This window comes from Saccopteryx leptura, chromosome 7 (genome assembly GCF_036850995.1).
Source record: "Saccopteryx leptura isolate mSacLep1 chromosome 7, mSacLep1_pri_phased_curated, whole genome shotgun sequence".
Taxonomy (NCBI): domain Eukaryota; kingdom Metazoa; phylum Chordata; class Mammalia; order Chiroptera; family Emballonuridae; genus Saccopteryx; species Saccopteryx leptura.
The window spans coordinates 18,263,290-18,285,359 of NC_089509.1; the positions used below are offsets into that span (position 1 = coordinate 18,263,290).

General features: G+C 48.2%; 1 protein-coding gene across 1 annotated transcript in view; it reads right to left on the minus strand.

The window, feature by feature from the left end:
• Nucleotides 1-6,409: 6,409 nt before the first annotated feature.
• LOC136378768 (urotensin-2 receptor-like) overlaps nt 6,410-22,070 on the minus strand; it is a 34,492-nt gene continuing 18,831 nt past the window's right edge. The window contains 1 exon segment of the mRNA XM_066345955.1: nt 6,410-6,503. Within this exon segment, the coding sequence (XP_066202052.1) occupies nt 6,410-6,503 (94 nt within the window).

Here is a 22,070-nt window from a genome sequence, read left to right on the forward strand (position 1 = left end):
CTGTGCTGGATGGATGGATGGATGGATGGATGGATGGATGGATGGATGGATGGATGAAGACCTCTCAAAGGCAAGAGAGGCTGCACTGTTGTGTTGAGTATTCAGGATTTATGGCGAATGGCGCCATGAAACCAGGACATTCCAGAGTATTAGATCCTGAGAGCCACGTGAAGACGTCAGTAAGGACTGTGTAACAGGTACGAGCTGTCTGCCTTCTCTGTTGTCTTTGCGAGTGGCCTGTGTCTGAGGAGTCGTGATGAATAGCCCACTCTAATGTGTGACAGGGCATTCAGTTAGATTCTCTCCACTCCTGAAAGATTGTCTGAAGCTCCGACTGAAGCAGACGTGCTGCACAACATGGGTGCTGAGTCATCCTCGGGCTCCCGAATCCACAACAATCACATTTTCCCTGAGATCGCTCTCTCGTGTGTGCCAGTCATCCAGGCCTTCCCCTCCCATCACCTGCGATGGTTAATGCAGTAGAAGTTCAGGCCCTGGCCAGTTGGCTCAGCGGTAGAGCGTCGGCCTGGTGTGCGGGGGACCCGGGTTCGGTTCCCGGCCAGGGCACACAGGAGAAGCGCCCATTTGCTTCTCCACCCCCCACCACCCCCCCTTCCTCTCTGTCTCTCTCTTCCCCTCCCGCAGCCAAGGCTCCATTGGAGCAAAGATAGCCCAGGCGCTGGGGATGGCTCCTTGGCCTCTGCCCCAGGCGCTAGAGTGGCTCTGGTCATGGCAGAGCGACGCCCCCTGGTGGGCAGAGCGTCGCCCCCTGGTGGGCATGCCGGGTGGATCCCAGTGGGGCACATGCGGGAGTCTGTCTGACTGTCTCTCCCTGTTTCCAGCTTCAGAAAAATACAAAAAAAAAAAAAAAAAGTTCAGCTCCCAGCTGGGGCTTTGCCCACTCTGCCGAGGCCGGGACACATCTCAGTTCCTAAACTCAGGTGTGATGGGGCCATAGCTGCTTCATGTTTTCCAGGGCTAATTTCTGCTTAGAGGACAGAGGACATTTCTTCCTGGTTAACTCAGGATTCTTGTCCTCTTTCCCCGGGATCACACAAGGGTGGCAGTTGGGCAGGTGGGTGGGGTCAGGCCCTGGCCTCAGGGGTTTTTTTTATCCACTCCCAGTGACACCTGGAGAAGCCCTATCCCGATATGGCCTGGGCCATGGGCTCCTCGGGCTGTGCTAACCCATCACAGCCCTCTGCTGGAGGCTCACCCGCTTCCTCCTCGCTCACAGGCTCGGGGATCCTTGCATAGCCCCTGGTGTAGATCCCCCAGGACTGACTGGATGTGTCCCTCATGGTTCCCAACCACTCGCAGGTGTGGAGGAGTCAGCCCGGAGCTTCCTCACCAGGCTGAGTCACTGAGGTCTCTGGGAGACTCAGCACAGGCCCTGGTCTTCGCCTTGATGGGGAGCTGGAGGGCTACTCGCCTCCGTTACTGACCCTCAGACCTTCCCTGGGCTCTGTCTTGCTCTCCCCATGGATACCTCACTGTGGGGGTGTGAGACAGGCGCACGGCCCCTCTCAGTGACTCGCCAACCTGTTGGAGTGTTTGCACGAGAGCCATTATACCAGCGCATGTGAGGAGAGGAGGGGAGTTGAACACAGTTAAGAGCTGGTGCAAAAATGGGTGGTGGCCCAGCGCCCTGAGAAGAACTGGAATGGAGCTCTAGAGGAAATGTATAATAGAAGGTGGCACTCAGATGGAAGGCACGGACATGAGGGACCAGGTGTCACAGAATGAGCTGTTGGTGGCTGGTTGGGACCAGGAACTCTTGCGCATTCACTTGGGGACAATGCAGCATGTAGAGGACAGCACATAAGGGTGGATGGATTTGCAAGGTGAGTCCACTGAGACCCCACACCCCAGGTTGCTGAGCCCCGGGTGTGAAGCCTATGGAAGCTCTAGGGAGCGTCCTTCAGTCCCATGGGGAGGGGGTGGGTCGGCTCCTTCCCTGTCAGGTCCCTGAGTCTGGTGTCCAGTGTGAGGTCATTTCCAACCCTGTCCTGGGAATTCTCCTCGAGGACATGTAAGTGCTTGAGTGACAAGCCACAGCACACAGGGTTTTTCTCCCTGACTGCACTCAGGTTCTTCTCCTGGGCCAGGGGGCAGCCGTGGGGTCTGTGCCTGGCTCAGTGTGTCCTCGCTCACAGGACAAGGACTCAGCTCTCCAGGCTATTGCTTCTTGATCAATACTCATCACTGCTTCTGTAGCCCTGGTGACCCTAGGGCAGACATGTCAGTGATGAACACAGGTATTCCTGTTCATTCTACAGGATTCCTGAGACTGACATGTCCCAGGCTCCCCAGCTCAGGGACTGGCTGAGCCCTTTGACCCACCCATGGAAGTGCGACTGGGAGAGGGTGTCTGTGCCCAGGAAGGAAGGACCACTGCTGAGCACCAGCCTGCAAGACATCCAGGCAGGCCAGCCGGGATGCTGTCCACGGCCCCCAGGTGGGGACAGACCTGGGCTGACTCAGACAGTAAGAGGACTGCCCCATTTCTGGTCCTAGTACTGCCTCTGACTGTCCCCATCCAGCCCTGGGTCTGTTTATGTCTACAGTGCCCACTGTCATAATGGAGGCAGGGCTAGAGCTCTCTGCTTATGAGGTCACAAAGATGAAGCCTGAGGTAACAGAGGCAGACACGCATAGTCCAGACCCCACTGTGGGCAGGAGTCTCACTCTGCATCTAGTGTGATGAAGCGAAAGCAAGCGTCCCGTTTTCCTGCTCTCCCCAGACCTCCCACTTCCCTTACCCTGGAATCTGCCCTCTTGCCTCCCTCCCTACAGCCCTCCCTTGAGCCGGCCCCCACTGCAGACCCTGGGCCTCAGCCTGGCCCCGCTCCTGCTCCACCGCCAGGACATTCCAAGATCTGCGCTTTCACCAGCAGGCTCAAACCACTCTTACTGACCCGTAAAGTCAGCGGCCCCAGCGGATCCTCTGTGGTCACCAGCACCCTCGGCCCTACCAGGGCCCTTTTCCCTCCTTCCATCTTCCCTGTCGACCTGACCTCCCACTCTGTCCCCCAGTCTACCTTTGTCCCGCGCCCCCCTCCTGGCCCTCGCCCCCCTCCTGGCCCTTGCCCCCCTCCTGGCCTGCACCCCCCTCGCCCCCCTCCTGGCCCTTGCCCCCCTCCTGGCCTGCACCCCCCTCGCCCCCCTCCTGGCCCGCGCCCCCCTCCTGGCCCGCGCCCCCCTCCTGGCCCTCGTCTGCCCTCCAGGCCCCTGGGCAGAGCACAGCTCTCCATCCCCTCCTCCTCTTCTGCTGCCCCTTTAAAACTTCCTGCCATCTCTCCCCTGGGCCATCCTGAAAAGTGTCCCCCAGGCAGGGAGACCCTGAAACTGGGGACCTGGTCCTCTCAATATATCATTCAGGCCCCCGCTGACCGCCGGGAGCAGGCCATGCAGGACCTCAGGCTCAGGTAATCCTGGGGGGCCCTCCAGAGATCCAGGAACCCCCTCTCCCCCCTGCATTCTCAGCCACTTGGTGGTCGGGCCCATGTCACTGGGTTGATGCCCCTACGGGGAGAGGTCCACAGGCTAAAGGAAATGTAGCAAGCTCCCCTGTGCCTTCATTTGGGGCCCCCAGGCTCTCCAAGCTGCCATTAGAAGGGGTGCCTGAGCTTGGTGGACTTGAGCATTTCTCCCTGCAGGCCACTGCCCTTCATGTGGCCGAGCACCGACCCCTTCTCAGAAGGAGTGGCTGTACCCTGTGCCTGGAATACACCCCACTGTCCAACCAGCCTCCCCAGGAGACAGTGACTAGGGGTCCCTCGGGAAGCATAGGGCTGCCTGGGTGGGGGTGAGGGTGGGGCGGAGCAGCAGGAGAAGAGGTGAAGCCCTGCGTTGGGGCCTGGAGGCTGGGGGAGGGCCTTCCATAGGGAAAAGCCCCTTGTTCAGGTGGTCCTGGGCACTGGAGGGTAGTTGCTGAGCTCCGCAGGTGTAGCTGATAAAGACCCTGTCTTTTAGCCTCCCTGGGGGCAGCCCTAGGCTTCAGGAGGTTATGAGCCTCACTTGCAGCTGGAGGTGATGTCTATCTGGAGGGGCCCCTCTGAGAGGCCTCTGCACCCCCACACCCTCCTTCCTTCCCTTCCCTGCAGGACATGGGGCACCCTGAGCTACTCCGGCTTTCCAGTCAGCTTCCCAATCCGGAAGAAACCAGGCAACGTCCCCACTGCCCAGCAGTCAGGGAACCCTGGTTCCAATATCTCTGTTGGCCCGGCCGAGCCTGACAACCTCAGATTGGACGGGCAAAAAGTGGTACTGTGTGCCACTAAGAAGGTATGTCTTGGAAGTGGTGACAGAGTGGAGGGTGGGACCCTAAGACCTCACAAAGCACACACATTTCCAAGGGGGACACCCTGGGCTGACTCTCCTGACCACAGGCTGGTGTGCTCAGGAGCCAGAATCACACTATTATTTTGTCCTGTAGACATCTGGGTCTTCATGACTTTTTCTTGTGGGGGGGGAGTCATGGCCTGAAGACACAGCCTCCCCTGGGCCTCTCTTCCAGGAAGCACAGCTTTTGAGGCTCAGGGGAGCCCGGATGCCTCTACTTGATGGCCTCCCCTCTACACCTATCAAGTGAATGCAGCCTGCAGGAGGCTCCAACACTCAGCACTGCTTCAAAAGGCAAGAGCAGGTGAGGAGACTGGCAGAGGTGGAGGACCCCCTGCACAAGACCCCTCCTCTCTCCCTGCATCTGCTCTGGGGGCAGGTCCTACCTTAACTGGAGCCCCTGCTGGGCCCTGGGCCGGGCACAGGCCAAAGCCAGGGAGGAACCTGCTCCCGGTCACTCCAGCTTCCCCGGGCCAGATTGGCAGGACCCCAGGGGTGTGTCTGGGAGGGAGAAGAGTCATCTCCCGGTTCTGCTCAGAACAAGGTCTGCCCGGCCCACTGTGCCCGAGTTACACTCAGTCCTTCACCTACTCTGACCCCAGATACTCTGTTCTCCCTCTATCACTTCTCTCTCTCTCTCTCTCTCTCTCTCTGTCTCTGTCTCTCTCTCTCTCTCTCACTTCTCTCTCTCTCTGTCTCTGTCTCTCTCTCTCTCTCACTTCTCTCCCTCTCTCTCACTTCTCTCTCTCTCTCTCTCTCTCTCTGTCACACACACACACACTCACAGCATTTCTCCAAATAAGTTATGCGTCCCCTTTGTCCACTTCAGAGCACAGTTTTCTGTGCCCCTGGTCCCACTCTCTTCTGGGGTAAATGGACCCTTGGGCTTGTGTCACTGCCAGAACCACAGACACTTGTGTTTTAGGTTCGGAGCCCTTCGTTCTCTTGCTCAGTGACTTACAAGATACCGCTATGAATGACGATGGGGCCAGTTGCAAGAGACCCGATTTCTGTCGCGTGGGCCGCCGTGTAGCCTGGAGGACACGTGCTGTCGTCAGGACAGCAGAACCGGATCAGGGCTATGAACACCGCCCCGGACCTCTCCCTCCCTCAGGGGTTTGTAAGTCGCTGGGGAACATCTGCAGTGCCAAGTACCCCGTTTCTGAAGACCCTCCTTTCTCTCCACTGGGCCACAAGCACCAGCAGGTCAGACAGGACTGACAAAGGACTGGCCTGTGCAATGCCCACCCTGCTCACAACACCGAGGACCAGCTCCTCGGACCCCGGGGAGGAGCCCTGCCCCTCGAGTGCCCCGCTCCCCGCAGTGACAAAGGTAAGACGGGTTCCTGGAGGCTCAGCCCAGGCCAGGGCGGCAGGGGAGCGGGGAGTCCTGGGGAAAGGCTGGTGGGAGAGTTCATGGCTGATCCTTCCCTCACTCTCCTTCTCACCTACTTGCCCTCTTAAGAGAGGCATGCGACCCCCAGGTGGGAGCGGGGAGCCAGGTCGAAGCCAGCATTCCCTCCCAAGTGCTACTTGGGGCCAGTGTTTAAGCAGCTCCTCCCAAAGGCCCGGCCCTCCTACCGAAGCTGGAAGCCTTTGACTGAGACCCTGTGATGCAACGTTGTCATCACGTGTTGGGACTTGGATGCTTCATTCCTCTCCAGCAAAAGGACATCCTTCATTTTCCTGAGGGAAATGAAAAGGGCCGGTCATGGGATGCCCGAGAGAGCTTCTGGCTGCCCGGGCCCGGGGGGAAGGGCGGCAGGAGGGAGGTGCGGGTGCTGGTGCGGGGCCAGCCCCTCCTCCGAGCCCCGCCCTCCCGGAGAATTCAACTGGAGCCCAGCGGGGTCTCACTGAGGCTCCTCTCATTCCAGGGTCCCGGCACCACTCTCTTCCCCTCGTCTCTCCGGAAAACGAGAAGCCATCGGGACACAACAATTATTTCTAACGCCTTCTAGAATATTTGTTATGAGCATTTCCTAGACACTCAGGGCAAAGGACCAGAGTGTGCAGGGCAGGCGCACCCTGCTTGGGTTATCTGGGTCCGGAAAGATGACTACAGCCCTCAGGGGCAGTCCAGAAGGCCTTGCGATGTTCTCTTTAGATACTGGAAAAACATCAGTTCATACAAAGAAGGAACTTTGTTGTGACAGTTGATGCTGGGAAGGGGAAGTGAGAAACGCAGAGAAGAGCTGGAAAGAGGAATATGGAGGAAGAGAAGAAATACAAACAGGATAGAAGAGGGAAAAACCCAGAATTTAGAAATGATTTCTGTTTTGTCCCATGGCCTTTCCTGGAAGACAAGCTAGTTGTCATGGTTAGAATGACCCCATTCAGCTGACCCTGTACTTGGCCATATCACATCCAGGCCCGGGGTTCTCAAATTATACGACCTCAGAACCTTTTTAAACTGTTAAAAATGAGTATGGACCCCCTAAAACTTCTAGTTATGTAGTTAATATCTTTCAATATTTACTATGTTAGAAATTTAAACAAAATTGTAAATATTTACATATATAACATTTTGTTTTGAAAAATGTATTTTCCAGAACAACATAAAAATAGTGATAAGAGAGGCATTATATTTACAGTTTCGTAAGTCTCCCTAATATCTGGTTTAATAAAAGGTGGTTGGCCTTTCCTTTTTGTCTCTGCATTCAGTGCATTTTAATAGCGCACATCCCAGCCTCTGGGACTTCACTCACACACAGGAGAAAACGAGGATGGAAAAGGCCAATAATATAGTATTACAAAAATAGATTTGACCTTCTGAATTTCCTGAAAGCGTCTCAGAAACCTTTCAGGAGTCCCTGGATCGAATGTTGAGAACCACTGCTGTAGGCAGGGGAGAGTGATACAAGCTAACACTACGCCCAGAGCCCTCAAAACATTAATGCTCTTTGTTACAATGATCCCCTTTTGGGAATATATTTTAAAGAATAACCCCTCAAAAAGGGGGATTTAAAGTTTAAATGATGGATAATTAGGGAATAGATTAGTTAATCTGCTTAATAGAGTATTCTTCAGTTTAAAATGATAACTTTGAAGACCATGTAGTACCATGGAAAGACTATGCACAGCCTTAAGTAAAAAATGCAAATTACAAAACAGACCCTTCACGTGCCTCCCAGTCTCAGCAGACCGGATGCTTGCAGGCAAAGCCTTGAGGGAGCAAAGGAGAGCTGAGTCTGCCTGACAGATGGGCACTGGGTTATAGGAATAAAAACAAAAATAAGGGCTCTCTAACCGGTCCTGCTCCCCTAGGTCAGTGTGGCCAGGTGGGAGCAGAGAACAGTCACCCAGGGCTCTGGGGCCCAGGAAGAAGGGGTGGGGGTATAAGGAGGAATGCCAGGCAGGGACGGGGACTCGACGCTTTAGCTCACTCCGTGGTGCCCTTTCAGTGGTGACATGGGAGACCTTTGGCTAAGCAGCTGTTATCAAAGGCTTGTGGGGAGATGACAGAAGACCATGTGTGGGTGCAGCAGGGGAGGAAGAAGCTGGTGAGGGCAGCAGCTGAGCCCGGCACATCCAGAGAGAACCGAGGGCCAGGGCCACAGGGCGTCTAAAGGAGCTGGGGGAAGAGAGCTGGAAGGCCCTTCTTGCGGGTGGGTGTTGGTTAGGACGAAGAGAAGACTGCAGGCCTGGTGCTGGGGGGGGGGGGGGGGCGGTGTTCGACACCATAGCTGCCTGGGTCAGAGAGCTGGGATGCGAAGACTCCACAAGGGCAAGGCCAGTCTGTATTTTAGAAAGCCCTCACTAGTAACCTTGTGTAGGCTGTGTTAGACTTGAGGAGACTGTCGATTTGAACGCAACAGGACTTAAAAAACAACACTGAAGTCCTCAAGTCCAGCAACAGACTCAGTGACAAAGGAGTGGAAAGGTGAAATGAGTTTTATTCCTCGGAGCTGAATATACAACAAAATCCCTAGTTACACCTCGCAACGCAGAGGCAACCTTCTATGACCACGCACGGGCTCTTTGATGGGGTTCTTGCCCTTCCCGCTGGAGCAGGGTGGGCTGCCTTATGTCCAAGGTGCAGCTGACCGGGGTTGGCTGCTTCAGCACACCTCACCATCTTTGTCTCACTCCTATTAAGGTCATTTCCATTCAATAGTTGTATTTTTCCATTTATAGTCGTAAAACAATAAGGATTAACCCCAGTAAAATGCCCCATGACCAGTATGTGGTCCAGACCAAGAGAAGATGTACTAACGGCTGTTGGCTGCCAGGCAGGTGCTCAGGAGATAGCTCAAAATGTCCATTTGACAGCTAATGGCTCTCTCTGGGTTGGGTGTGTGAGAGGTGTGGGGGTGTTGGTTGGTCTGTATTGTGTCCAAGGGGGTGGGGCTGTTGGAAAGTAGAATCCATCAAAGTCCAGTGTGGGAAAGTTAATAATAAGTTAGACTGAGCAAAGTACAGCATGAACCTGTGATTCTTACATACTTTTGGGGTTTCCTAGACTATCATGTGACTAAGATATTCTGCTCTCCACTTTGGAGAGCCTTTGCATAGTCTTAAAAAAATCTCACTGAGCATCCATCTGCAGTGGTCCTGAGTGGCCCAAGAGGTTCCCAAGAGTCCAATGGGCTGTCCTGCATGCTTCCGTCTCTGCCAGGTATGGGTCCAGGAACTCGCCTTGCCCCATTGGGAATCCCTGCCCGGCTGCCACAACCAACTTCCACCAACCTTCCCTCATGTTCTTCCCTACATCCGCTCCCACTGACCTCATGACATCTCAGTCTAACAGTATAGGTGCAGCTCTACTGTTCAGGACCTTTGAAAAAATTTTTAAATTGATTTGAGAGAGAGAGAGAGAGAGAAAAACAGAGAGAGAGAGAGACAGGAACATCAATCTGTTCCTGTATGTATCCTGACTGGGCATTGAACCAGCAACCTCTGTGCTTTGGGACGATGCTCTAACCAACTGATGCTCTAACCAGCTATTCGGCTAGGGCCAGGAAGTTTTTTGTTTTTGTTTTTTTGGGTTTTTTTGTATATTTCTGAAGCTGGAAGCGGGGAGAGACAGTCAGACAGACTCCCGCATACGCCCCACCGGGATCCACCCGGCACGCCCACCAGGGGCAACGCTCTGCTCACCAGGGGGCGATGCTCTGCCCCTCCGGGGCGTCGCTCTGTTGTGACCAGAGCCACTCTAGTGCCTGGGGCAGAGGCCAAGGAGCCATCCCCAGTGCCCGGGCCATCTTTGCTCCAATGGAGCCTCGGCTGGGGGAGGGAAAGAAAGAGACAGAGAGGAAGGAGAGGGGGAGGGGTGGAGAAGCAGATGGGCGCTTCTCCTATGTGCCCTGGCCGGGAATCGAACCCGGGACCCCTGCACGCCAGGCCAAATGCTCTACCACTGAGCAAACCGGCCAGGGCCCAGAAAGTTTGTTTTTTTTTAATTTATTAAATTTAATGCAGTGACATTGATAAATCAGGGTATATATGTTGAGAGAAAATATCTCTATATTATTTTGACATTTGATTGTGCTGTATACCCCTCCCCCAAAGTTAAATTGTCTTCTGTCACCTTCTATCTGGTTTTCTTTGTGCCCCTCCCCTCCCCCAACCCCTCTCTCCTTCTTCACTCCTCCCCCTCCCCCCACCCCCTACCCCTGTTGCCATCACATTCTTGTTCATGTCTCTGAGTCTCATTTTTATGTCCCTTCTATGTATGGATTCATCTTAGTTTTTTTTTCTGATTTACTTATTTCACTCCGTATAATGTTGTCAAGGTCCATCCATGTTATTGTAAATGATCCGATGTCATAATTTCTTATGGCTGAGTAGTATTCCCTAGTATATATGTACCAAAGCTTTTTAATCCACTTGTCCTCTGACGGACACTTGGGCTGTTTCCAGATGTTCGCTATTGTGAACAATGCTGCCACAAACATGGGGGGTGCATTTCTCCTTTTGGAGCCGTTCTATAGTGTCCTTGGGGTATATTCCTAAAAGTGGGATAGCTGGGTCAAAAGGCAGTTCGATTTTCAGTTTTTTGAGGAATCTCCATACTGTTTTCCACAGAGGCTGCACCAGTCTGCATTCCCACCAGCAGTGTAGGAGGGTCCCCTTTTCTCCACATCCTCACCAGCACTTATTCTGTGTTGTTTTGTTGATAAGCGCCATTCTGACTGGTGTGAGGTGATATCTCATTGTGGTTTTAATTTGCATTTCTCTAATGATAAGTGATGTTGAGCATTTTTTCATATGCCTATTGGCCATCTGTATGTCCTCTTTGGAGAAGTGTCTATTCATCTCTTTTGCCCATTTTTGGATTGGGTTGTTTGTCTTCCTGGTGTTGAGTTTTACAAGTTCTTTATAAATTTTGGTTATTAACCCCTTATCAGACGTATTGTCAAATATGTTCTCCCATTGTGTAGTTTGTCTTTTTATTCTGTTCTTGTTGTCTTTAGCTGTCTTTAGTTTGATATAGTCCCATTTGTTTATCCTGTCTTTTATTTCACTTCCCCGTGGAGATAAATCAGCAAATATATTGCTCCGAGAGATGTCCGAGAGCTTACTGCCTATGTTTTCTTCTAAGATGCGTATGGTTTCACGGCTTACATTTAAGTCTTTTATCCATTTTGAGTTTATTTTTGTGAGTGGTGTAAGCTGGTGATCTAGTTTCATTTTTTTGCAGGTAGCTGTCCAATTTTCCCAACACCATTTGTTAAAGAGGCTGTCTTTACTCCATTGTATTTCCTTACCTCCTTTGTCAAATATCAGTTGTCCATAAAGGTGTGGGTTTATTTCTGGGTTCTCTGTTCTGTTCCATTGATCTATATGCCTGTTCTTATGCCAGTACCAGGCTGTTTTGAGAACAACGGCCTTGTAGTATAACTTGATATCAGGAAGTATGATACCTCCCACTTATTCTTCTTTTTTTTTTTTTTCCCATTTTTCTGAAGCTGGAAACAGGGAGAGACAGTCAGACAGACTCCCGCATGCGCCCGACCGGGATCCACCCGGCACGCCCACCAGGGGCGATGCTCTGCCCACCAGGGGACGATGCTCTGCCCATCCTGGGTGTCGCCATGTTGCGACCAGAGCCACTCTAGCACCTGAGGCAGACGCCACAGAGCCATCCCCAGCACCCGGTCCATCTTTGCTCCAATGGAGCCTTGGCTGCGGGAAGGGAAGAGAGAGACAGAGAGGAAAGCGCGGCGGAGGGGTGGAGAAGCAAATGGCGCTTCTCCTGTGTGCCCTGGCCAGGAATCAAACCCGGGTCCTCCGCACGCTAGGCCGACACTCTACCGCTGAGCCAACCGGCCAGGGCTTTTATTCTTCTTTTTTAAGACTGCTGAGGCTATTCGTGTTCTCTTTTGGTTCCATATAAATTTTTGGAATATGTGGTCTATATCTTTGAAGTATGTCATTGGTATTTTAATTGATATTGCATTGAATTTATAGATTGCTTTGGGTAATATAGACATTTTAATGATGTTTATTCTTCCTAACCATGAGCACGGTATATGCTTCCACTTGTTTGTATCTTCCTTGATTTCTTTTATCAATGCTTTGTAATTTTCCGAGTACAAGTCTTTAGTCTCCTTGGTTAAGTTTATTCCTAGGTACTTAATTTTTTTGGTTGTAATAGTGAAGGGGATTGTTTCCTTAATTTCTCTTTCTGACTGTTCATTGTTGGTGTATAAAAATGCCTCTGATTTCTGAGTATTGATTTTATATCCTGTCACTTTGCTGATTTATCAGGTCCAGTAGTTTTTTGACTGAGACTTTAGGGTTTTCTATATACAATATCATATCATCTGCAAATAATGATAGTTTTACTTCTTCTTTTCCAACTTGAATGCCTTTTATTTCTTCTTCTTGTCTGATTGCTGTGGCTAGGACTTCCAGGACCATGTTAAATAAGAGTTGTGAAAGGGGGCACCCCTGCCTTGTTCCTGATCTTAAGGGTATTGCTTTTAGTTTTTGCCCATTGAGTATGATGTTGGCTGTGGGTTTCTCATAGATGGCTTTTATCATGTTGAGGTATGTTCTCTGTATTCCCACTTTGCTGAGAGTTTTGATCATGAATGGGTGCTGGATTTTATCAAATGCTTTTTCTGCATCTATTGAAATTATCATGTGGTTTTTCTCCTTTTTGTTTATGTGATGAATCACATTGATTTACGAATATTGTACCAGCCTTGCCTCCTCAGAATAAATCCCACTTGATCATGGTGTATGATTTTTTCCATATATTGTTGGATCTGGTTTGCTAATATTTTATTGAGGATTTTAGCATCTATATTCATCAGAGATATTGGCCTATAATTTTCTTTTTTTTTTTCTTTTTTTAAATTTTTTTTTTTATTATTTATTCATTTTAGAGAGGAGAAAGAGAGAGTCAGAGAGATAGAGAGAGAGGAGAGAGAGACAGGGGGGAGGAGCTGGAAGCATCAACTCCCATATGTGCCTTGACCAGGTAAGCCCAGGGTTTCGAACCGGCGACCTCAGCATTTCTAGGTCAACGCTTTATCCACTGTGCCACTACAGGTCAGGCAATATTGGCCTATAATTTTCTTTCTTTGTGTTGTCTTTGCCTGGTTTTGGAATCAGAATTATGCTTGCCTCATAAAAGGAGCTTGGAAGTCTTCCTTCCTCTTGAATTTTTTGAAATAGTTTGAGAAGGATAGGAGTTAGTTCTTCTTTGAATATTTGGTAGAATTCCATTGTGAAGCCATCGGGCCCTGGACTTTTCTTTGTTGGGAGTTTTTTTTTTTTTTTTTTTACTTTTTTGAAGCTGGAAACGGGGAGAGACAGTCAGACAGACTCCCGCATGTGCCCGACCGGGATCCACCCGGCACGCCCACCAGGGGCGACGCTCTGCCCACCAGGGGGCGATGCTCTGCCCCTCCAGGGCGTCGCTCTGTTGCGACCAGAGCCACTCTAGCGCCTGGGGCAGAGGCCAAGAAGCCATCCCCAGCGCCCGGACCATGTTTGCTCCAATGGAGCCCTGGCTGCGGGAGGGGAAGAGAGAGACAGAGAGGAAGGGAGGGGGGTGGAGAAGCAAATGGGCACTTCTCCTATGTGCCCTGGCCGGGAATCGAAACCGGGTCACCCGTACGCCAGGCTGACGCTCTACCGCTGAGCCAACCGGCCAGGGCTGTTGGGAGTTTTTTGATAACTGTTTCGAACTCATTTGTTGTAATCGGTCTGTTTAGGTTTTCTGATTCTTCCAGATTGATTTTTGGAAGATTGTATGTTTCAAGGAATTTGTCCATTTCATCTAGGTTGTCTAGTTTTTTGGCATACAATTTTTCATAGTATTTTCTTACAATATTTTGTATTTCTGTTGTGTCAGTTGTTATTTCTCCTCTCTCATTTCTAATTTTATTTATTTGAGTCCTCTCTCTCTTTTTCTTGGTGAGTCTAGTTAAAGGTTCATCAATCTTGTTTACCTTTTCAAAGAACCAGCTCCTAGTTTCATTGATTCTCTGTATTGTTTCTTTAGCCTCTATGTCATTTATTTCTGCTCTGATCTTTATTATTTCCTTCCTTCTACTACATTTGGGCTTTACTTGCTGTTCTTTTCCTAATTCTTTTAGATGCAGGGTTAAGTTGTTTATTTGAGCTTTTTCTAGCTTCTGAAAGTGTGCCTGTAGTGCTATGAACTTTGCTCTCAACACTGCTTTTGCTGTGTCCCATAAATTTTGAGTTGTTGTATGCTTATTGTCATTCGTTTCTAGTGATTTTTTTTATTTCTTCTTTGATCTCATTCTTAATCCATTCATTATTTGACACCCTGCTATTTAGTTTCCATGTGTTTGAGAATTTTTGAGCTTTTCTGTTGTGATTCATTTCTAGTTTCATGCCGTTGTGATCGTAGAAAGTGCTTGATATGATTTCAGTCTTAAATTTGTTGAGAGCACTTTTGTGCCCTAACATGTGGTCTATCCTAGAGAATGTACCATGAGCACTTGAAAAGAATGTATATTCTGCTGCTTTAGGGTGAAAGGTTCTGAATATATCTATTAAATCCAGTTGATCTAGTGTGTCCTTTAAGTCTGCTGTTTCTTTGTTAATTTTCTTTCTTGAGGATCTATCTAGTGATGTTAGTGGGGTATTGAAATCCCCTACTATTATAGTATTGCTGTTGATCTCGCCCTTTAAATCCATCAAAGTATGTTTTATATATTTGGGTGCTCCTATATTAGGTGCATAGATATTTATAATAGTTATATCTTCCTGTTGGATTACTCCCTTTATCATTATGTAGTGGCCTTCTTTATCTCTTACTATATCCTTTGTTTTAAAGTCCAATTTGTTTGATATAAGTATTGCTACCCCTGCTTTTTTTTCATTTCCATTTGCATGAAATGTTTTTTTCCATCCTTTTACCTTCAATCTATGTGTGTCTTTTGTTCTAAGGTGTGTCTCTTGTAGACAACATATGTATGGGTCCTGTTTTCTTATCCACGCAGCTACCCTATGTCTTTTGATTGGATCATTTAATCCCTTTACATTTAAGGTTATTATTGATATGTAGTTGTTTATTGCCATTTTCTTCTTTAAAGGTGTATTCCTTTTTTTGCTATATTCTTTTCCCACTTTGATCTGTTTACAACAGGCCCCTTAACATTTCCTGCAGCATTGGTTTGGTTGTAATGAATTCCTTGAGTTGTTTTTTGTCTGGGAAGCTTTTTATTTCTCCTTCGATTTTAAACGATAGCCTTGCTGGATAAAGTAGCCTTGTTTGTAGGTTCTTGTTCTGCATTACTTTGAATATTTCTTGCCATTCCCTTCTGGCCTCAAGTGTTTCTGTTGAGAAGTCGGATGTCATCCTTATGGGGGCTCCTTTGTAGGTGATAACTTTTTTTTTCTCTTGCAGCTTTTAATATTTTCTCTTTATCGCTTAGCTTTGGTATTTTAATTATGATGTGTCTTGGTGTAGGTTTCTTTGGGTTTCTCTTTAATGGAGTCCTCTGTGCTTCTTGGACTTGTGAGAGTTTCTCTTGCATTAATTTAGGGAAATTTTCAGCTATGATATGATTGAACAACACCTCTATTCCTTGTTTCTTTTCTTCTTCTTCAGGGACCCCTATGATGCGGATGTTATTTCTCTTCATGTTGTCACAGAGCTCTCTAAGAGTTTCCTCTGACTTTTTGAGTCTCTTTTCTCTTTTCTTCTCTGCTTTCATGCCTTCATTCCAGTTGTCCTCTAACTCGCTGATTCGATCCTCTGCTCTATCTATCCTGTTTTTAATTCCTTCCATTGTGGTCTTTATTTCTGATATTGTATTTGTCATCTCCGACTGATTCATTTTTATACTTGCTATTTCTTTATTTAGGTGTTCATAGTGACCATCCATTGTTGTTCTAAGATCCCTAAGCATCCTTACAATCATTATTTTGAACTCCGCATCTGGAAGTTTGATTATTTCCGTATCACTCAGTTCATCTCCTGAAGGTTTCATTTGGATTGCACTTTTTTGTCTTCTCATTTTTGGTGTTTTGTTTGTAGAGTTGGTTGAGTCTAGGCTTGGTGTTGTCTGCCTCCAGTTTTCAGTTGTGTTATTTCTAGGTCTTCTTGTGTTGGTATCAGCTATTATTTGTAATCCACTTTCGGATTTGGGCAGTTTTGAAGTCTTGATTTGTTCGTTTTCTTAACAGGTGATAGTCTTGTTAACTGATCTCAGCAGGAGGCTTCCTTGAAACTGTATCCAGGAATGCTGTGGGTGTAACCTGAGACTCTGAAGGTCTCTTCCACCAACTAATCTCACTGGGGGCAGGGTTTTTTCTCAGCTTCAGTAGGGGGAGGTGTATCTCAGATCTCCATGGAGACCTGAGTTACTGCCCTTCCTCCCCACTTCTTGTTTTCAGCTGTGTCTTGTTGCGCTGATTGGAGCTGGATAGATGTCCGGAGATCTCTGATCCGGAAGCACTTCAGCTCTGTTTTGTGAAAGGTTCAGTCCCTCCCCCAGCTATGGCCGCCTCCAGCATGAATGAGTCAGCTTTTTTATTTCGTTTCCTACATTCCTTACCCTCACAGTCTGTCCCTCTCCCTGTCCTTTCCACTTGGGAGATAAGCTGGTCTTTTCAACCCACCTCGCTCCCTGGTCGCCAGGTAAGTGGCTGTGAGCAGTATTTTCTGCTCTTTTTCCTCTGTGAAATCCTCTCTGGGCTCTCATCCTCACCCCCCCCCCTTCCGTTCCTGTAAGCAGAGGAGATTCAGGCGCTCTCTACCAGGATTATTATGGCTTCCTCTTTGCTCCTTGGTTTTTGAGAGCTGTTCTTGCAGTTCAGAGTTGGTTTTTCATGCTGATTTTTCCTAAATTGATTTGTATTCCAGTTTGGTGGTGAGAGCTGGGCATCTGTGCGTCCGCCTACTCCGCTGCCATCTTTGAATCTCCCCAGGAAGTTTTTTAATGCAATCACCATGTCATCGTCATAGCTGACAAATGTAAAAGTCAGTGTTTTATACTACCTACCACCCAATCCATACTTGTTTCCTCAGTTGTCTTGTATCTTTCTAAACCTGGATTGTTAGAATCAGGTCAGTTGCATTCTATAATAGTCTCCCACTTTTTTTCTTTTCATTTCATTGGTTTGTTGAGGAAAGAGAGAGAGAGAAACAGAGACAGACAGGAAGGGAGAGAGATGAGAGAGAGATGAGAAGTATTTGCTTCACTTTAGTTGTTCATTGATTGCTTCTCATACATCCTTGACTGGAGGGCTCCAGCCAAGCCAGTGACCCCTTGCGCAAGCCAGTGACCTTTAGGCTCAAGCCAGTGACCATGGGGTCATGTCTTTGATCCCACACTCAAGCTGGCGACCCCGTGCTCAAGCTGGTGAGCCTGCACTCAAGTTGGTGAGGTCAGGGTTTCGAACCTGGGTCCTCAGCATCCCAGATCAATGCTCTACCTACTGAGCCATCACTTGGTCAGGGGCAATACATTCATAATGCACAGCAAGTAATTGAAATCCTCTCCCAGCATTCCCCCTTAAAATATACTCCATACAGAAAGCAACTGCCTCCCCAAACTCACTCTTCCATTTATTCTCTTTCTTGAATCCCAACCATGCCCCACATCCACACCTTGGTCTGGAGGGCTTTCTTCTCCCATCCTCACCATCTTTCTGTACCTTGGTCATCTTCAGCGGTCTCTCTGCTTAGCTCATGACCAGGATTTGTTATGGCAAAGGAGAGGCCAGACTGAGCCAGCTGGCACATACCCTTTGTTAAGCCTAATCTGGAGGGACTCGAAACATTGAAGACACGGACAAAATCCGTCGATTACACACCAAAGCTTTATTGTCTAGCTTGGCCAAGCGGCGGCAACTCCGACAGAAATCTGAAGGAGAGCGTGCTGGCCCTTTGTTCTACCTAGTTTTTATAGTTTTGCAAGCGGGAAGTATAGAAGCAAAAATTGCAATTAGGAGCCCTTTACTACTATTGGTTATAGTCATATGCCCTTTAACATGATAGGACCATGTTCAATTTGCAAGCCATACATCCTTTTGGAGAAAAACAAAATTTACAAGTCAACACAATGATAGAAAGATGTCTCTTTATATATTAAAAGACATTCCTATATTTTCTAATGTTTATCCACCATCTCTCTGTCCAGAGTCACACACATTAACTATATGCTTTCATATGGGAGAGGTAGTTTCCATGGGGACAAATGCCCGCAAATGGCTCATCACTATAAGAAAAGGTTTATTTTGGCTTTTCTCTTCCTGCACCTGGCTAGCCATTCACCCTTTTCCCCACAGGTGTGGTGGAATGTCAGGGAATCCATGTTTTCCTTCCCTTTGCATTTACAATACAATGCCAATGGCCATCCTGACTATGCCAATCACACAGTACAGAGATTATTCACAAAATTTCTCTGCACACCTTAACCCAAATTAATAAAATGTTCTTTAAGTCTCTTCAAATATTAATGTTGATTCTGTAGCTTTTGATACTTTACAACACCTGCGGGTGAGGTGGCGCAGTGGCTCCTCAGGGCTCCTTCCTCTTCCCTTCGGTGGCTGGTAGCAGAAGGAGTGAGGTGGCAGCAGCAAGTGACAGTCCTGTTCCTATTTCTGGAAGGAGGATATGGAGTGTCATGATCTGTTTGGCTATTTGCCTCCTTCCCCAGGCAGCCAGCGCCTGTGGTTGAGATGATGTTTTATTTCATCATTGCACTGGCAGGATCTAGCCCAGGGCCTGCGGTTGAGATGATGTTTTATTTCATCCTTGAACTGGCAGGATCTAGCCCAGGGCCTGTTGTTGCGCACCAGCACACCTCACAATTGTGCAGGTCTTTAGTGGGAATGGTGCGAGATTTGGAAATAAACAGAGAGAGAGAAAGGATGGGATCGGGAAGACTCATTGCCAAGACTGATGGTCTGCAAGAGCAGCCTGCACCCCCAAAACACTTTATTTATAGTGCAGAGGGCAAAACCATTTGCAAAACAAAAAGATCTCTGATACAAAGTCACATTTCTGAGGCAAACCAAGAATTCTCCCAAGGGCCCCCAAAACCCTCCATCATGCGTAACATTTTAACTTCCTGAAACAAAGGGTAAAAAGAAAACAGCCTCCAGTCTCTTCGAGGGATGGGGGTGGGAAGAGTAGAAATAATCGGCATCACAGTTAACATGGAGGTGGGGGTAAGGGCGTGTAAACTGCCTTTACCAACTTAATCAAACAATCAGAGGCTGTGGGGAAGAGCTTAGCCTTGGGCTTAGGCCTTAAACTGCCGGGACCTTTGTCAGTTTACAGTCTCCCACAGCCTCTAGCAACTTCATCAAGCAAGTGAGGAGGGGGGTGGGCAGCAAGGATCCTGTCAGCTTACTGCCAGTCCCCCACACCTCTGTCCCCCAAAATCTAAACTGCAAGGACCCCATCAGCTTGCAGCCTGTTTCCCACAGCCTGTCACTTGAGGGCCTCAAGAAGGAGTCTTTGTCATGGGCCTTCTTTGTTCATGAGTCCTCAGTCTTAGCAGTTTGCCAGTGATGGAGGAGAGTGAGCTCTTCCTTACGCAGCCTCCTCTACAGACAAGGACTTATTTCTGTTAAACCTGTGTCTGGACAGAGACAGTGGCTCCCTCCAGGGCCAGTCAGACCTAGTAAGTGATGGAACACAGATCAAAACTTTTCCTAAGTTCTTCAGCCATCTGACAGTCTGAATAAATAATGACTTAGCGGTGCTATTTATTCACATTCCTCTTTCTCCACCCTATTTCTGGCCCAGAACACTTTATTTTTGTCTGTGTTATATAACAAGGGAACTGCATTCTTAGTAACCCACTGTTGCTCCTGTGTTACCTTGCCTACAGAAAAAAAGAGATATTTTTAGAGTGTGAATTTTCCAAACATGGCCAGCTATTCCGGGACTGAAGCACACGCAGGGAGGGAGGAGGGCCGTGGGGAGGGCCCAGTGTTCACTTTGCCTGGGGCTGAGCCCTGATTCCCGGAAGGTGGGCGGACCATTCTCCCTGTCATACCTAGCCATGTAGTGGGAAGCAGCTGATTCAGGAGCCCAGGAATAATCTGGACTGCTATTCTTCATTCTTATTGTTTTGGGATATTCAAAAGATTGGGGGAAAGGACTGCAAACAATGGACCTCTTTCTTAAGCACACTCAAGTGACAGGCAGGGTCCCTTGTAGGGACAGCAAAAGCACTTTGAATAAGGGTGAAAGGCTCCTTCGCTGGCCATCCAGAGGTTTGTGTGGCTTCATGGTGTAAGAAGAAGGTAACTTCCCTGAAACAGGTGTGTGTGGTGTTAGCACAGCCCCAACAGGGTATGTGTCTAGGCAGGACCATAGGTCTATAAATATAAACCTGCCCAATGAGACCAAGGAGGTACAGGGTTTGCCACCTGGCTGGAGAGCCAAATATGTTTCCTCTGAGTGTTTCTGGGATTCTCCAAGAGTGCCCTGATTGTAAACTGCTTCTGGAAGCTGGTGTACACCCAACCAGGGTGAAAAGGTGCCCCACCTCTAGGCACAGGGTGCTGCTAGGAGCAGTCCAAGAAGGACTTACCCAGCTCATGATGGGAACAATTCAACTCTACAAGTTCTGTAAGCCCAGGAGTCAGAAAACAGGTGATCCTCATTTCTAAAGGTTTCATTTGAAACCTTTGCAAATAGCCAAATTATATATGATCTTAGAGCAGATAACTTTCTCACAGATAAATAAGCTAATTCAGACTTTCTTGAACATGAATAATGTACGGTGCCTCTTAAAGGAACAGCTTCATCCAGACTCCGGCACTCACCTTTGGCTCACTTAGTAACACTGGGAGAGTAAGGGTGAGTACCCCAGTCTTTACATGAGCCAGGCTAGCTGAGAGTTATTATTTAGATTGTCACTGAAATGTAAAAACAGCTTTAAAGATAATTGGAGAACTCAAAGACCCCAAAGACTACCTCCTCAACCTCTGGGCTGGAGGAAGTTTGGTGGAACACATCAGACATGGTAGAGAGCTTTTTCCAGATTGAAACACAGCATGTGAACTTGTTTACTACTCACAACCATGTGAAAATGAACCCCACCCAGCTGAAACTGTACATATCTACTCCCACAGCTATTGCACGGAGATGCTCCCTGCCCACGAAGAAATGTGCACGGGTCCATGCGTGCAGGTTTTTGGTCTCCTAGTCCTCTCCCACCTCTGCGGAGTGGACAATTCTAAGTTTGTGACCATGGCTAGTGCTCTCAGGATTAGTGATGGGAGAAAACAAGCAAGGCGGAAGCATAACTGGGCTGCGAGAGCAGCATAGGGGTTGGCCAGGAGCATGAGAAGGTCATAGGTCCAGGTCAGTTGCATGGATCAGATGCAGCACGTGATAGCCATGGCATGTAGTCACTTGTCTTTGACGCATGGGTTTGAATCAAGTCTGGAGGTAAGAATGCTGGTGGGTGACTCTGGCCAATCCTCCCATCATCTTCCTCTCTCTGTGTTCACAAAGGTTCTATGTGAAAAATTGGTCCTGGAAAGCAAGCAAGCTAGACAGTGGAAAAAGATTTAATAAAAGGATTATTGAATATTGTCATTCCCCTCAGATTCATATGTGCCGGTCTTTGGAGGTACTGTATTAGGAGGTGGGGCCTGTGGGAGGTGATCAGGTCATGAATGCATTAGTGTTTTTATAAAGAACCCTCACAGAGCACTCTCCCCTGTCTACCATGTGAAGACAGGGCAGCAGTCCGCAGCCCAGAAGGGGGCCTTCACTAGAACTTGACACGCTGGCTCCATGACTTCCGACTTGCAGCCTCCGGAACCGTGAGAAACAGATTTCTGTTCTTGAGCCACCCAGTTTATGGTATTTTGTTATAGCAGCTTAAGCTAACAGAGGAAGGCTTTAAATTAAAGAGTGGTTTTCAAAAATAAAATAAGTAATAAGTGGTTTTCAATTTTTTGGTTGAAATGTCACCACCTGAATTCATATGTTCTGTAAGTATAAAAAACAGACTTTTTAAACTAAATTTATTTAGGTAACATTATCTTATGTTATATATAACATTATATAAATTTATTGACATTAATACTTATATAAACTTCAGGTGTACAACTTATAATTTGGTATCTCCATGCTCTATTGTGTGCTCACCACTGAAAGTCAGGTTTCCCTCCATTACTGTATAGTAGATCCCGTAGCCAATGTGCCTTATTTCCACTCCCTTCTTTCTGGGAACCACCAGCATATTGTCTCTATTTGTTTGTTTTTGTTTTGTTATTTGTTACTGTCTTTCCCCATGTTTTCCCTCCCAGAACAATTTGGG